Consider the following 16,962-nt stretch of genomic DNA (forward strand, 5'->3'; position numbering starts at 1 on the left):
GCTCTTCCTGGGCATCTACCTGGCTGCCCTCCTGGGCAACGGCCTCATCCTCACAGCCGTAGCCTACAACCACCACCTCCACACCCCCATGTACTTCCTCCTCAACCTCGCCCTCCTTGACCCGGGCACTATTACCACCACTGTTCCCAAAGCTATGGCCAATTCCCTGTGGGATACCACAACCATTTCCTATGCAGGCTGTGCTACCCAAGTCTTTTTTTTTTATTTTCTTTGTCACAGCAGAGAAGTCTTCTCACCATCATGGCCTATGACCGCTACATTGCCATCTGCAGACCCCTGCACTATGGGACAATAATGGCCAACAGAACTTGTGTCAATGTGATAGCAGCTGCCTGGGGCAGTACTTTTCTCTATGCTGTGCTGCACACGGCCAGTACATTTTCACTGCCCCTCTGCCAAGGCAATGCCCTGGGCCAATTCTTCTGTGAAATTTCCCAGATCCTCAAGCTCTCCTGTTCAGATGCCTACCTCAGAGAAGCTGGGCTTCTTGTGGTTAGCGTCTGTTTAGTACTCAGCTGTTTTGTTTTCATTCTTTTCTCATACACGCAGATAATCAGAGCAGTGCTCAGGATCCCCTCGCAGCAGGGCCGGCACAAAGCCTTTTCCACATGCCTCCCTCACCTGGCTGTTGTCTCCATCTTTTCCAGCACTGACATGTTTACCTACCTGAAGCCCCCCTCCATCTCTTCTCCATTCCTCAACCTTTTGCTGGCAGTTTTGTACTCCATGGTGCCCCCAGCTCTGAACCCCCTCATCTACAGCATGCAAAACAAGGAGCTCAAGTGTGCAGTTAGGAGACAGATTTGGGGAATGTTTTACAGTACTTATAAAGATCTCTTCCTCTCCAATAATGAATACAAGTACATCCTCTTCCAAGCTTGTGTTGTCTTCATACTCATTATTATTATTATTAATTATTATTTTTTTGGGGGGGTGGGTCATTATTACTGCTTCTGTTCCTTGCATTTGTACATAAATATTTGGATTCCCCCTACTGCTGTGAACGCATAAACTTGTTCTGTCCCATTAGCAGGCCATATAGATGTGCATTTAACACTGTGAGTCAGTGAAGACTCTCTCATGACATCTCAGTAATAAAACAGAATTACCCCAGTGGAATGCCTGAAGGCTGGGACTTCCTTCCACAAAAAAAAACTGTCAAGAATAGGCCCAAAGAATTGCTCCCCACAAGGATCTGCTCCTGCTTCAGTTCAGGAGGGAATGGCTCATTTTTGCATTGTGACCTGTCAGAGACCAAGGGCTAGATTTAAGACTCACCCATGGGTGTCTGCTGACAGCAGAGGCAGAGGATGGTCACTGCATTACATAGCCATGCCCATTCCCACATGTGACCCATAGATGATGTCCTTCAGGAGGGGAATCTGGAGCTGCCTGCAGAGCCCAGGATACCTCCAGGGACATGGGAGTCTGGTGTGGGCAGTGACTGCAGCCCCTCTGAAAGTGAGAGATCTCCCACTGTGAGCTCAGCCACAGTGAAAGAACTAAAGCCAGGTATTTCAGGGAACCTGTGACTCCGCAATCTCAGAGAAGAGAGTGGGCACCCAGCAGGCAGAGGAGAGGGAAGCTGGGGAGTGATTCATTTCCCCCTTCATGAAGTACCTCTGTCTGGTACAGAACCACAGACTGTTTGTTTTGCACAGCAGTGCCAAGAGCTTGGAGACCACATGTGGGGAGTGTGGGGATGGCCATTGCGCACTACCCAAGGGGAGCTGATCTTTGAAATTTGACCAGCTCCATCTTCCTGCTGGCATCAGCGTCTGTACTGGCGAAACAGCTACTGTGGATCAGCACTGGGTCATGGGCTCAGAGATTTCAATACCCAGTTGCAGAACGCACTGACTAACCTGATCTACCTGTAAAGCTATCACTGCTCAGAGAAGATGATGGTAGTGAACACCTCCAGAGGTCCCTTCTGACTCAGGGAAGAAAGGGCTAGACTGTGGAGTTAGAGTGCATGACAATGCTGTGTTTTGAGGCCTCACTGCTGATTGTAATCCCTGCTCCTCAAGGTTACACAGTGAGTGGTGTCATTCTCAAAATGAGTCTCTGCCCTTGGGAACCTGGAGTACAGCTGGTGCAATGATATTACAGAAAGGTTCTCAGAGACATTGCAAGACATTCCAGAATGACTGAATCACAAATTGGTTGGAGTTGGAAAAAGTCTCTCCCCATGTTACTTGTAAGTTCCCTTTAAGTACTGGAAGGCAAGAAGAAGGTTCCCCTCAGTGTCTTCTCTTCTCTGGTCTCAACAAACCCAACTGGCTCAGCCTGCCTTCACAGGAAAGATGTTCCACTCCACTGGTTATTGCTGTAGCTCTGCTCTGGTCCCACTCTCTGAGGCCTATGTCCGAAATCTTATGTGTTTGTTGTGCTGGGGCCCTGGAGCTGGATGCAGAACTCCAGGTGGGGTCTCACAAGAGCAGAGAAGAGAGGAAGAATCACATCCCTCAACCTGCTGGTCACTCTGCTTTTGATGCAGCCCAGGATACTGTAGGCTTTTGGGGCTGCAAGTGGACATTCCTGACTCATGTTGAGCTTCTCTTCAACCAGCACCCTCAGGTCCTTTTCATCAGGGCTACTCTCAATCTATTCTTTCCAGCCTGTGTTTGTGCTTGGGATTGCCCCAACCATTATGTGGGGAACAGACTGGTGTGTCTAACCCAGCTCCAACCTCCTGCCACAGGTCTTTCCTTTTCCACCAATAGAGTTGTGATGCGTTCTGTAAGGGCACCTCAGGCTTTGGCGGAAGACTCTTCTTGCCTTGTCATTGCCACTGTTGTGGTTTAACCCGGCCGGCAGCTAAACACCACGCAGCCGTTCGCTCACCCTCCCCCCTCCCTCTCTGGGACGGGGGAGAGAAATGGAAAGTGAAGCCCGTGAGTTGAGATAAAGACAGTTTAATAAGACAGGAAAATAATAATAACAAAAATAATAATAACAATAATAATAATAATGATACAATGGTGATAATACGAAAGTAATAATAGTATGTACAAACAAGTGATGCACAATGCAATTGCTCACCACTCGCTGACCGATGCCCAGCCTAACCCCGAGCAGTCCGGCCCCCTTCCCCCGGCTAGCCACCCCTATATATTGTTTAGCATGACGTCAGATGGTATGGAATACCCCTTTGGCTAGTTTGGGTCACCTGTCCTGGGTCTGTCCCCTCCCAGCTCTTACTGCACCCCCAGCCTGCCCGTTGGCAGGACAGAGCAAAAGGCTGAGATGTCCTTGGCTTAGTATAAGCACTGCTCTGCAACAATTAAAGCATCGGGGTGTTATCAGCACTCTTCTCATCCTAAGCCAAAACACAGCATTCCACCAGCTACTAGGAAGAAAATTAATTCTGTTCTAACTGAAACCAGGAGAGCCACCTTCCATCCTCTGGCGATATTGGCCCCCCTCCCCTCTGTGAGTGCAGTGAGGGATTTTTGGGTTGTTTGGCTGTGGGCTGTGGGTGCCCTGCAGACTGCAGGATCCAGCCTTCCAACTCCTCCTCAGCCTCCTTGCTGCTATGCAGCCTTCTCCCTGCCTCCTGCAGCTTGGCCCCCTGCTGCAGGAGGTCCTCCTTCTGGGCACACCTTTGTCAGGCAGTTCTGCTGCCTGCCCCTGCCCCAGGGGAAAGGCTTGGGTACTTCCAGCAGCCTGAAGTCTGCACGGCAGCCTCACTCCTCGGCAGCTCTGTCTGGATGCAGACATCAACCACCGCTGGGGCAGATGGTGCTGGTGGCCCAGCTGGAGCTGCAGCCTCTGCCCGGAGATGAGTGGCTACAGTTCTGCCTTGAGGATCAGTGGGGTGCATGCCCTCAGGCTGTGCAGGCCTGGGTGTGGGGTGCAGGTGTACCTGGTGCCTCCCACCCTTTTCTGGATGGCCCTCCCTCACTGGGTGCCCTCCCTGCACCTCCTGGGCCAATGGCTGCACCAACAACAGCACCAGACAGACCCACTCCGTTTCCCCACATTGTTGGCCATGCTCCTGGTCATTGGCACTCATGAGGGTGGGAGGTTGTCGCCATCAATGCCCATGCTTTGTCAGCCACTCTGGTGAGAGCTGCAAGCTCTAGGCAGGTCTCTGCACTCCCCTGGAACTGTCCTGGCTCAGGAAACCCTTGTACGCTGTGATCTGCCACTGCTCTGGAGAAAGTGACTGCCTAGAGCTGATCACCTCAGATGAATTACAGAGTAATGCTGGACACAGGTCCAGCACAGACTGGGAGACAAGTGGCTAGAGAGCAGCTCAGCAGAAAGGGCTCTGGGGGTGCTCATTGACAGCAGGCTCAACATCAGCCAGCAGGGTGCCCTGGCAGACAAGAAGGCAAAAACCATCTTGGAATGCATTAAACACAGCACCGACAGATGGTCAAAAGAGGTGAGTTTTCAGCTATATTGAGCATTGGTGCAGCCTCCCCTCAAATCATGTATGCATTTCTGGTCTGCACAATGGCAGAAAGATGTGGAGTTGAAAGCATCCAGAGGAGGACAACAAAGCAGGTCAGTGGGCTGGAAGGCATGTCCTGTGAGGACAGCCTGAGGACACTTGGGTTGTCTAGTCTGGAGAAAAGAAGGCTGAAGGGCAACCTCATTGGTCCTGACTACTTCCTGAGAAGGAAAGTGGAGAGGGAGGTGACGATCTTTTTTCTCCCTGGTAACTGACAGGATGTGTGGGAATGACAACAAAGCTACACAAGGAGAGGTTCACACTGGAGATTGGGAAACCTTTCACTTCTGTGAGGGTGGTCAAACACAGGAACAGGCTTCCTAGAGACCTGGTTGATGCCTCAGGCCTGTCAGTGTCAGAGAGGCGTTTAGACAATGCTCTCATATACAGTCTCTGACTTCCGGGTTAGCCCTCAAGAGATTGGTCACTTGTACTGGATACCCTTTGAAGGTCCCTTCAAACTGAACTATTCTGTTCCATTTGGTTCAATTTTTTTTTGATCTGTTTAAATTCTATTCTATAAATCTATACAGCCCCTAGCCTGTGTCACGGTAGAGCAGTTGTCCACCTCAGAAGCAGAAATGGGGTTTTGTCCTTGCTGGACATCATGGAGTTTCAATTGGCCTATCCCTCCAACACTGTTATTATTGGAAAAGGAAATACTGTGGGGGATTGTATTGAATCCAGGTAAATGAGACCCACTTCTCTCCTTTCACACAGAGATGTGGTCATTTCATCCTAGGAAATATTGCGGGTGGTCAGGTATGGTCTACCCTCACTTTCAGTCACTTTCTTATCAATACTCCAAGCAATGAGATCCAAGAGGACATGCTCTGGAAAAGACTCCTCAACCAAAGTAATGCTAAGCAAGCTTTAGCTCATCTCGTGGACCTTCTTGAAATCTGCATGCAACTTTTGCAGAGGAATGTTTTATGGCAATGAGCTTTTTGCCTCTCAGGGCTACTGACAATGAGATCTCCACTAACAGCCTCCTGAACAGGCCCAGAAATGCTGCTTTGAGGTCTGGCACATGAGTCCTCTATCTCCTTCCTTATGTCCCTCAGCTCTGATGACAAGCCTGTTTCTTCTCCTTTGGGAAGCCTGGTAACAAATTTCCAAAAGTGTGTAAGGACTTTGTTTGAAGCCAGAGACATGCTGGAGTGGACAGAAGATGTGAACATACAGTTGAAATGGGATGCCAACAGAGAGAGCAAACCCTGCTGTCCCCACGGACAGAGAGAATCAGAGCTGGGATACCCTGGGCAGGCCTGGCAGGAAACAGATTTGCTGCCAGGTGTGTCTCTGCAGCCCCTGAAGGTCTCTGGCAGAGGAGAAGCTGATCTCCAGGAACAACCATGTGCTGCTGACAGGCACTCTGTGAAAATTGTTGGCTTGTTCAATGACATTGACAGATGTGATTGTCGGGAGCTGTCTTGGACAGAGTGACCATGAAATGGTGGAGTTCACTATTTTTGGCGAGGCCAGGAAGGGGAACAGTAAAACCGCTGTATTGGACTTTCAGAGGGCTGACTTTGGGCTGCTCAGGACACTAGTTGATGGAGTCCCTTGCGAGGCGGTTCTGAAGGGCAGAGGGGTCCAGGAAGGCTGGGCACTCTTCAAGAGGGAAATCTTAATGGCGCAGGAGCGGTCTGTCCCCATGTGCCCAAAGATGGGCCAGCGGGGAAGAAGACCAGCCTGGCTCAACAGAGAACGGTGGCTTGAGCTTAGGAGAAAAAAGAGGGTTTATAATCTTTGGAAAAGTGGGCAGGCCACTAGGCAGAACTGTAAGGATGTAGCGAGGCTGTGCAGGGACAAAATTAGGAAGGCCAAAGCTCATCTGGAGCTCAATCTGGCTACTGCCATTAAAGATAACAAAAAACTTTTTTATAAATACATCAACACAAAAAGGAGGACTAAGGAGAATCTCCATCCTTTACTGGATGCGGGGGGAAACTTAGTTACAAGAGATGAGGAAAAGGCAGAGGTTCTTAATGCCTTCTTGGCCTCAGTCTTTAGCGGCAATACCAGTTGTTCTCTGGATACCCAGTACCCTGAGCTGGTGGAAGGGGATAGGGAGCAGGATGTGCCCCTCACTATCCACGAAGAACTGGTTGGTGACCTGCTACGGCACTTGGATGTGCACAAGTCGATGGGGCCGGATGGAGTCCACCCAAGGGTACTGAGAGAACTGGCAGAGGTGCTGGCCAAACCCCTATCCATCATTTATCAGCAGTCCTGGCTATCGGTGGAGGTCCCAGTTGACTGGCGGCTAGCAAACGTGATGCCCATCTACAAGAAGGGCCAGAGGGCAGACCCAGGAAACTACAGGCCTGTCAGTTTGACCTCAGTACCAGGGAAGCTCATGGAGCAGATCCTCTTGAGAGTCATCACGCAGCACTTGCAGGGCAAGCAGGCGATCAGGCCCAGTCAGCATGGGTTTATGGAAGGCAGATCCTGCTTGACGAACCTGATCTCCTTCTATGACAAAGTGACGTGCTGGGTGGACGAGGGAAAGGCTGTGGATGTGGTCTACCTTGACTTCAGCAAGACTTTTGACACCGTCTCCCACAGCATTCTCCTCAAGAAACTGGCTGCTCTTGACTTGGACTGGCGCACGCTTCGTTGGGTTAGAAACTGGCTGGATAGCCGGGCCCAAAGAGTTGTGGTAAATGGAGTCAAGTCCAGTTGGAGGCCAGTCACTAGTGGTGTTACCCAGGGCTCGGTGCTGGGGCCGGTCCTCTTTAATATCTTCATCAATGATCTGGACGAGGGCATTGAGTGCACCCTCAGTAAGTTTGCAGATGACACCAAGCTATGCGCATGTGTTGATCTGCTCAAGGGTAGGAAAGCTCTGCAGGAGGATCTGGATAGGCTGCACCGATGGGCTGAGGTCAACTGCATGAAGTTCAACAAGGCCAAGTGCCGGGTCCTGCACCTGGGGCGCAATAACCCCAAGCAGAGCTACAGGCTGGGAGATGAGTGGTTGGAGAACTGCCAGGCAGAGAAGGACCTGGGAGTGATGGTGGACAGTCGGCTGAATATGAGCCAGCAGTGTGCTCAGGTGGCCAGGAAGGCCAACGGCATCCTGGCTTGTATCAGAAACAGTGTGGCCAGCAGGGCTAGGGAGGTGATCGTCCCCCCGTACTCAGCTCTGGTGAGGCCGCACCTCGAGTACTGTGTTCAGTTTTGGGCCCCTCGCTACAAGAAGGACATCAAGATGCTTGAGTGGGTCCAGAGAAGGGCGACGAAGCTGGTGAGGGGCCTGGAGAACAAGTCCTACGAGGAGCGGCTGAGGGAGCTGGGCTTGTTCAGCCTGGAGAAAAGGAGGCTCAGGGGTGACCTTATTGCTCTTTACAGATACCTGAAAGGATGCTGTAGTGAGGTGGGGGTTGGCCTGTTCTCCCACGTGCCTGGTGACAGGATGAGGGGGCTTAAGTTGTGCCAGGGGAGTTTTAGGTTAGATGTTAGGAAGAACTACTTTACCGAAAGGGTTGTTAGACATTGAAACAGGCTGCCCAGGGAGGTGGTGGAGTCACCATCCCTGGAAGTCTTTAAAAGACATTTAGATGTAGAGCTTAGGGATATGGTTTAGTGGGGACTGTTAGCGTTAGGTCAGAGGTTGGACTCGATGATCTTGAGGTCTCTTCCAACCTAGAAATTCTGTGATTCTGTGTGATTCTGTGACATCAAGAGTCTGAGTTAAAGTGGAGGGAGGGAGCAAACTGTCTGCAATTGCTGCCTTGGTTTTCTGCCATGCTTTTGCTCTGGATGGGGATGGCTTTCCTTCCCAGGACCAGTGCTGTCCCTTCCAGCCACAGGTAGTTTTGTGTGAGAGTCTTGACATCTGATGTAGTGCTACAGGCCCAGTATTTGGCCATAACAAAATAAAGAACCTTCCCTGAATTGGCTTAGGCAATGTGGAAATGTCCATGAGGCCACTGCCATTATGGTCAGTAATGGAGATATTGTAAACACAGAAAGTTAGCTCTCCCTGTGCTACATGACTCCATATCGTCAAGTGAAAGCAGTGTAGGTTGCTCAGAGAATACTAATGGACACTAAAAAGATTCAGTGGTGCTAAATGCAGGCATCTGCTCTCATTTCTGTTAGCCCAAGAAAATCTCCCTGCACTTAAAAATGATGCTCCCGGATGCTCCCTGACTCCCACAATTAATCCATCAGACCATATAGATACTTGCATATGTCTCTGACAACCTCTGGCAAATCGGCTCCCTCCTGGCCTCTGTCTCCATTCAATGTGCTGGGAGCTGAGGCAATCAGATTACATGCAGATGCCTGGTTTGTGCCCAGGCAAGAGGAATCCTGTGGGCTTGTGTAAGGCATGGGAGGGAGCTGAACCCCCTTCTAGCTTCTGGACTGCAAAGAATGAGATGTCTTGGTAGACTAAGCTGAAACCCTTTCCTCACCAGGAGAAAGAAAAATCTCTCCGGGTCCTTGCATGGATGACCTGCCTGAAACCAGGACATGGAAAGGTGATTCTGTGTCATTGCCCATATTGTTTATCTGATAATGCATAACAACAGTGCTGGAAATGATTTCCCTTGTCCAGTGCAGGGAAGGAACATCAGGGATTGCTTCACTTTCAAAGTCAATTCCCCTGGAGGTCCAGGGACATCTCCAGGGAGGCTGAAGGGACACAAGGACGCATTGAGCTGGAGCTGTGCTGATGAGCTGGGCCAGGTTCCTGGGCCCAAGGGGAGCTCCTGGCAAGCGGGCAGCACTGCAGAGAGACAGCTCTGCCCAGGCGCAGCTCCTCTGCACAGCGCAGCAGGGCTGGGGGCACTGCCTGCAGAGGACAAGGGTGGCTGAGAGAAGGGAGGGAGATGTTAAAGGCAGAGTGGAAGGGGGATGCTGAGAGCTCACTGCGGGAGAAATCTTCACAGCTGTAACGTGGTAAGTGTCTGAGTGAGGGCAGGAAATGCAGTATCCTACAGGGTTCTTCTATAGCTTCCAGTTCCCATGGCTTATAAGACATGTCACAGGAGCTGTGCTGGCTTCTCTAGTACAGAGAACAGGGATAGATATTCCCTGGAATACTGATTACCTGCCAAAGCTGTCAGAAGGACAGGACATGAGGCTTCCTAATCACTGGGCTGGCTACAGGCTGTGCAGGCAGGGTGCAGGCAGGGGTGTCCAGGGCTGTGGTGCAGAGCAGGGTCCCTGCTATGCCCCAGGGGCTGTGTACCTGGGCAGAACCTCTGCTGCCTGCCAGGCTCAGCACTCAGCCTGCCTGGGGAGCTGCCCAGGGTGCTGTGGGGAGAAGCTGTGGATGGAAGGAGCCTCCTGGCAGGGCAGGGCAGGGCAGGGCAGGGCAGGGCAGGGTCCTGCTGATGCCTGAGGCAGGATGCTCACAGCTCCACAGCACCCCCAGGCTATATCAGAGGGACTTTTCAGACAGAAGGTCCAGTCTGTGGCTGCCTGATGTGGTCTGGGCTTTCCTGATGCTGTGCTTTCAGATTTCTTTGGTTCATCAGGATAGGAATGGAAACAGAAGTTTACGGAGTACAGAAGATTTTGAGTTTCTGTCACCTCAATTTTTGTGAGGAACCTCAGAAAGTGCCTTCAGCATCCTCAGTCCTTCATAATGCAGCAGCATCACCTTCCCAGTTTCATCAGGGCTTGTGTGACCTGCTCTTCTGCACCTGCACACACTGAGAGGGTTCAGGACAGAGCTGAGCAGACAGCAGATGGATGGGGTGTGTGAGCACTGGCAACACACAGACATGGGGACAGAAAAGGAGCTCCTGGAAGGGACTCCTGCAGGCAGCAGAAATGGGCAGGGAGAAAGGGAACTGCAACGGGAAACCCTGCTGCAGAGGATAGACAGGCACCTCCTACCATCCCCTGCAGTGCAGGTTCCATCCCTGAGCAACCCCCCTCAGCTCTCCTCTCCCACCCAGCAGAGCCTCTGCCCTCTGGGCTGGGGGGTCCTGGGCAGGAGCTGCCTCCTGGATAGCCAGAGCCCCAGAAGAAAGAAGGTCTGCCTTTCCAGTTCTGTGCCCTGTCCCGCTGTCCTGCAAAGGGCTGATAGCCACTGTTCTGTCATGGTGCTGCCTGGTAGGCAGCAGGCACGGCTGGGCAGAGTGACCCCTTCCTGCTTGCTCATCTCTCCCTCCCCTTTCTCAGTCATGCTGCTTGTCCTTTTCCCTCTACCTCTCTGTGTTGCTTCCTTTCTCTTATGCTGGGGCCATTGGGTATGTCAGCTCTTTGGGGCAGCAGGGTTGGGGTAAGCTGAGTGTCCTGTGAAGGAGCCCTCAGGCAGGGAATTATGTTCCTCACAGTTCACTCAAACAAAACAGAACAAAGCACCAGCCAGGGAGCTGTAAGTATGCCATCCTGAGCAGGGGAAAATGGAACTGAGTGTGTAAGGAATCTGTGAGAAACAGAGTCGATTCTGCTCAGAGATCCTGTCCTGATGGTTTGTGTGTTTTCCTCCATGGACAGGTAAACATGCCCAGATGCAGCAAATGTCCAACAGCAGCTTCCCCACTGAGTTCCTCCTCCTGCCATTTGCAGACACGCGAGCTACAGCTCCTGCACTTTGGGCTCTTCCTGGGCATCTACCTGGCTGCCCTCCTGGGCAATGGCCTCATCCTCACAGCCGTAGCCTGCAACCACCGCCTCCACACCCCCATGTACGTCTTCCTCCTCAACCTCGCCCTCCTCGACCTGGGCACTATTACCACCACTGTCCCCAAAGCCATGGCCAATTCCCTGAGGAAGACAACAGCCATCTCCTACTCAGGTTGTGCTACCCAGGTCTTTTTTTTCTTCTTCATGCTTGGAGCAGAATATTCCCTTCTCACCATCATGGCCTATGACCGCTACATTGCCATCTGCAAACCTCTGCACTATTGGACATTCATGGACAGCAGAGCTTGTGTCAACATGGTAGCAGCTGCCTGGGGCAGTGGTTTTCTCAACACTGTCCTGCACACTGCCAATACCTTTTCCCTCCCACTCTGCCAAGGCAATGCCCTGGGCCAATTATTCTGTGAAATTTCCCAGATCCTCAAGCTCTCCTGCTCAGATGCCTACCTCAGAGAAGCTGGGCTTCTTGTGGTTAGTGTCTGTTTAATACTCAGCTGTTTTGTTTTCATTCTTTTCTCATACACGCAGATAATCAGAGCAGTGCTCAGGATCCCCTCGCAGCAGGGCCGGCACAAAGCCTTTTCCACATGCCTCCCTCACCTGGCTGTTGTCTCCATCTTTTCCAGCACTGGCATGTTTACCTACCTGAATCCCCCCTCCATCTCCTCCCCATCCCTGGACGTAATTGTGACAGTTCTGTACTCGGTGGTGCCTCCAGCAGTTAACCCCCTCATCTACAGCATGAGGAACCAGGATCTCAAGGATGCACTGAAGAAGCTGACTCAGTAAGCAGTACTTCTGAAGCCATAATCTGCCAAAGTCCTTCACAAGGGATTTCCAATTGATCTCAGGAAACTCCTGGTCTTTGATCTTTTTGGCTGTGATGATCTTGTTTGTCCAGGAATTTCTGCATGCACTCCACTTCTGCAGAGGTCTGAACACACTCTGTTGTACCCAGAGGCCCATGTACATATATCTGGTGCTATGGCACAGCTCTGTCGCATCTCCGTAATAAGGGAGGATTTCCTCAGTGCTGGTGCCTGGAGGTCGGTCTCTTCTTCCACTGCTGAGGTCAGGAACAGGCTGAAGAAATTGTTTTATCTGGAGGAAACTGCATTATATTCAGGTGGAGAACATTGCTCTGTGGAATTGCTCTCAATGAGTAGGCCAGTGACAAGTGGTGCCCCTCAGGGGTCTGTCTTGGGACCAGTACAGTTTAGTATTTTTATCAGTGACATAGATAGTGGAATCAAGTGCACTCTCAGCAAGTTTGCAGATGACACCAAGCTGAGTGTTGCAGTTGATACAACAGAAGGAAGGGATGCCATCCAAAAGGACCTAGACAAGCTTGGGAAGTGCGCCCAATGTTAACATAATGAGGTTCAACAAGTCCAAGTGCAAGGTGCTGCACCTGGGTCAGGGCAATCCCAGACATGAGTACAGACGGGGAGAACTCATTGAGAGAAGCCCTGCAGGGAAGGACTTGGGGGTTCTGGTGGACAGAAGGTATGACATAAGACAGCAGTGTGCACTTGCAGCCCGGAAGGCCAACTGCACCCTGGGCTGTATCAGCAGAGGAGTAGCCAGCAGGTCAAGGGAGGTGATTGTGCCCCTCTGGTTGCCTTTGTAAGGCCTCATTTGGAGTGCAGGGTCCCCAGCACAAGAAGGATGTTTATCTATTAGAGTGTGTCCAGAGGTCCACAAAGTTGATCAGAGGGCTGCAGCACATCTCCTGTGAAGAAAGGCTGAGAGAGCTGGGGTTGTTCAGCGTGGAGAATAGAAGGGTCTGGAGTGACCTCATTGAAGCTTTTCAGTGCTTAAATGGGGGCTTATAAAAAATTAAAAATAAATAAATAAATAAATACATGGAAAACAACTTTTTGCTCTGGCCATTAATGATAAAACAAAAGGAAACTGTGAGATATGTTCATCTGATTCATGTCAATAGAGAGCAGTTCTGTCTGTCTCTGGGTCCTGCACTGGCAATTTAATTCTTCCACGGATGTGGTTTCTTCCCTTTCCTCCCCGTGTCCCAGTCTCCCCCTCATTATAGTCAATTTATCAAATCTTCAGAAATATTCCTCAAATCCATGAGCCTATTTGCTTTTGTTACTGATTCCGAACTCTTATTCCTAACAGATACAGCTTTTTTGCCTCCTTTGTGATTGATTTAGCACTGCTATAGATGTGACTGGAGTGTCTCTGTGAATGGCCTGTGAGGAATGTTTTAACAACTTGTGAAGTGTCAATAGAGAGCTATTTGTATTTGTATGTTCTTTCTTTGAAGTCTCTGATGTCTGGGGGTTTCAGAACAACTGCTAACAACTAGTGACTGTTATGACTTCTGAATGGGACACTATGCAAGCCCCTGGTATCTGGCCAGGAGATTAAGGAGAAGAAAGAAGCTGAAGGACAGCTAGAAGACAAAACTTGCAGGGAACGCTGTGTATGCTGCCACGGAGTACAAAGGGGAAGGACAAGAAAAAAAAAACTGAGAGGAAGACTACAAGCCTTCAACATGAAAGACCCCCAGAGACCCCCAGGAGGACCACCAGAGACTGATACGCATGCTCCAGTAGGAGGGTTTGGATTCCGGAAACTAATTATAATAACCCATTTTTTTTTAGAAGTAGTAATGAATATGTATCAGCCTAGGAGCATAAAAATCAGCTGCTCAATGTAACTGGTGTGCGTCTAGGTGGAGCAGAGACTCCTGACTCGCACAGTGCTGTTTGCTTACCTCTATTCTTTTAATAAATTGTAAATTTTGATTATAATCCTATTTTGGGACTGAGCGATTTATAACAGAAACAGTTTTAAACAAGGCCCCTCACTCTGCAGAGCATCACCAGCTCTGGGCCCTGCAGGGAGCGCAGGGAGGGGACAGGAGTGGCAGGTGAGGCCAGCATGAACACATTCCCCTAGGGAAAGCCTCTTTGAAGGCAAGTACATGCTACAGGGAGCAATAAACGAGCAAGGAGACATTTCTTCTGCATGTATCAGCTCAAGGCAGGCTGCTCTGTCACTGGGACAGCAGCAGCCCAAAGAGCTCCAGGTGCAGGAGTCCTGTGCTGGGGAGAGGGGCTGGCACAGAAGGGATTCAGACAGTCAGGAATAAGGATCTCTTGAGACCCTTCAGAGGGTCTGTGGCTGCGCTTGAGCACTCAGAGCTCTGCAGCACCCCACGGTGGGCACTTCGGTGGCGCCAGCCCGGAGTGTGCTGCTGGTCTGGTTGGAGACAGGGGAGGGGCTGGGCAGGGTTTGGAAAAACTGGGGAGGGGCTGGGCTGGGCTGGAAGTTGCCTGGCAGAGGAAAACTCGGATGTTGTCTGAGTTGTGTGGCCATGCCAGATGAGGACTCACAGCAGGGGATTTGTGGTGCAGAGCCAGGGCTCATGGACAGGAGTAACATGCAAGTACAGGAGGCAGGCAGCCAGTCTGGGCCATTGGTGGAATGATTAGCATGTGAAGATGGCCCAGGACACTCATTATCTCCAGACTCTGAGGATGGCTGTTCCTAGTACTGGCTGCTCACTCTGATTTATGGCTGAGGTTTGCTGCCAGCCCACCCCCATCCTCACCTTAAGCTCCCTGCCTGTGTTGGGGAAATGACAAGCTCTCTCCAACCTCTTCCCTGGTCCAGACCCCTTCAGACCTCAGAACAGGGATGTCTGTGGAACCCCCTGTGGGACATGGTCAGGGCATGGCAGGCACCAGGCACATGGGGAAGGGGAAAACCGAGGGCTGCACTGGGGATCATACTGGGGGACCACTGCCCACCCTGAACATACTCTTCCCCGTGCTGTGCCTGAACAATGGGACCATGTGTGGGGTAGAAGGTACAGGCTGGTGTAGGGACAAAGCCCAGACAGGGACCATGAAGCCTCTGTTTCGGGAGGTGACTGCAAGGAAGGACATAAAAAATGAATTAATGGATGATTCCTTTGTTATGCTGTTATGACTGGGGGAAAGGCAGTGTTCACCTGGAACTTGTAGCTGCAAGAAAAGTCAAGAGTAAAAATCCAAGCTTTAGTGACGGCATTAGAGCTCAAGGCTGGACAAGACAAAAGCAGGGCTGCTGCTGAAAGGAGGAGTGTGACTGCAGAACAACAGACCCTGATGGGGCTGGAGGCACTCAGTGCCTTCTTTGCCTTAGTTTTCACTTCTCATTCCACAGGTCTTCAATCCTCTGTGCTTCAGAAGAGGGATCAAGGAAGAGAAGAGCAGGAATGGACAGGAATTTCATGAAATCACACAGGACAAATGCCAGTTTCTGCCCCTGCAGGGGACTAATCTCAGCAAAGACACAGGCTGGGGGCTGCCTGGTGGGGAGCAGCCCAATGGGAAAGGTCTTGGTGGGCAGGGGGCTGTGCAGGGGGCTGCGCTGTGCCCTGGCTGCAAGGGAGGCCAGCAGCATCCTGGGTTGTGTGAGCAGGTCCCTGGCCATGAGATGGAGGCAGGGCATAATTCAGAATACTGCATCCAGATTTTAAATCCCAAAAGCTCACTGAAAGGGAGAGAAGCCACTGAAGTGTAAGAGACTGGGCTACCTATTATCTGACATTAGTGGAGGAAATGTAGTGAAGCATCAGGCCATAGCAGGAGCTCTGCCTCACCTGAACATGGCATGTGGCATGTAGTGGTGACTGAGCAACATTGTGGGGGCTCTGGGTGGCACCGATGGGGGACGGGGGATGTGCTGACCATGGAGGTGCCAGATGGGAGCCTGCCCTGGGACATAACATCAGCCATCTGTCGTGGTTTAACCCGGCCGGCAGCTAAACACCACGCAGCCGTTCGCTCATCCTCCCCCCTCCCTCTCTGGGACGGGGGAGAGAAATGGAAAGTGAAGCCCGTGAGTTGAGATAAAGACAGTTTAATAAGACAGGAAAAAAAATAATAACAAAAATAATAATAGCAATAATAATAATAATAATAATACAATGGTGATAATAGGTAAGTAATAATAATATGTACAAACAAGTGATGCACAATGCAATTGCTCACCACTCGCTGACCGATGCCCAGCCTAACCCCGAGCAGTCCGGCCCCCTTCCCCCGGCTAGCCACCCCTATATATTGTTTAGCATGACGTCAGATGGTATGGAATACCCCTTTGGCTAGTTTGGGTCACCTGTCCTGGGTCTGTCCCCTCCCAGCTCTTACTGCACCCCCAGCCTGCCCGTTGGCAGGACAGAGCAAAAGGCTGAGATGTCCTTGGCTTAGTATAAGCACTGCTCTGCAACAATTAAAGCATCGGGGTGTTATCAGCACTCTTCTCATCCTAAGCCAAAACACAGCATTCCACCAGCTACTAGGAAGAAAATTAATTCTGTTCTAACTGAAACCAAGACACATCCTACCCTGCAACAGAGAATGACCAATCTGAAGGAACATAACATGTATGTGTTAACTGATTGGACTCTAGCAGAGGAAATTAAGCTTTTGTGGGTAGGAGAACCCAGGGAAAACTTTGAGCACAGTCCCTCCTTGGAAGCACCCAGCTCAAGCTGATATATGGCTACCATTAAATTCTTGCTGTGTTAAATAAAAGTCAACTCTGAATGAATTTTGGATGCCTGGGAAGACCCATTCTTGCTAGGGGAAACAACAGGATCCCCTAACAATCCAAACCAATGAAGAGAGGTCAAGACCTCAGTGTGACTTGCTCTGTGCAGAGACTGAGGGGTGTCACGGGTAGTCCTGATTAGGAAAAGTTGTGGTGGTACCAGGCCTTTTGCAAGACTTCTATCCATCTTTTTCTTTCAAGCTCTAGGCCTGTAGGTGTTAATTAATGTCAATTAGTATCAATTAAAATGAAACAAAAAAATGAAAGATTAAAATCTAAGAAAATATTTCCACACACTT

The 16,962-nt window shown here is 50.7% G+C and overlaps 1 protein-coding gene and 1 pseudogene across 1 annotated transcript; both read left to right on the top strand.

Annotated features, from left to right (window-relative positions):
* Window positions 1-261: 261 nt before the first annotated feature.
* Window positions 262-1,901, top strand: LOC137847499 (olfactory receptor 14C36-like). Its single transcript, XM_068665766.1, has 2 exons — window positions 262-897; window positions 1,797-1,901. Exons 1-2 carry the CDS (start codon window positions 262-264, stop codon window positions 1,899-1,901), a joined length of 741 nt encoding a protein of 246 aa, XP_068521867.1.
* Window positions 1,902-10,962: 9,061 nt separating this feature from the next.
* On the top strand, window positions 10,963-11,884 carry LOC137847500 (olfactory receptor 14J1-like; annotated as a pseudogene).
* The last annotated feature ends 5,078 nt before the right edge of the window (window positions 11,885-16,962 follow it).

Source organism: Anas acuta, chromosome W (assembly GCF_963932015.1).
Source record: "Anas acuta chromosome W, bAnaAcu1.1, whole genome shotgun sequence".
Classification (NCBI taxonomy): Eukaryota; Metazoa; Chordata; class Aves; order Anseriformes; family Anatidae; genus Anas; species Anas acuta.

Excerpts from the sequence above, each read along its gene's own strand:
- LOC137847499 (XM_068665766.1), top strand. The coding sequence starts at position 262 with ATGGCCTATGACCGCTACATTGCCATCTGCAGACCCCTGCACTATGGG. Across the intron at positions 898-1,796 it reads ACAAGTACATCCTCTTCCAA|CGTCTGTACTGGCGAAACAG; the intron begins GCTTGTGTTGTC and ends TGCTGGCATCAG.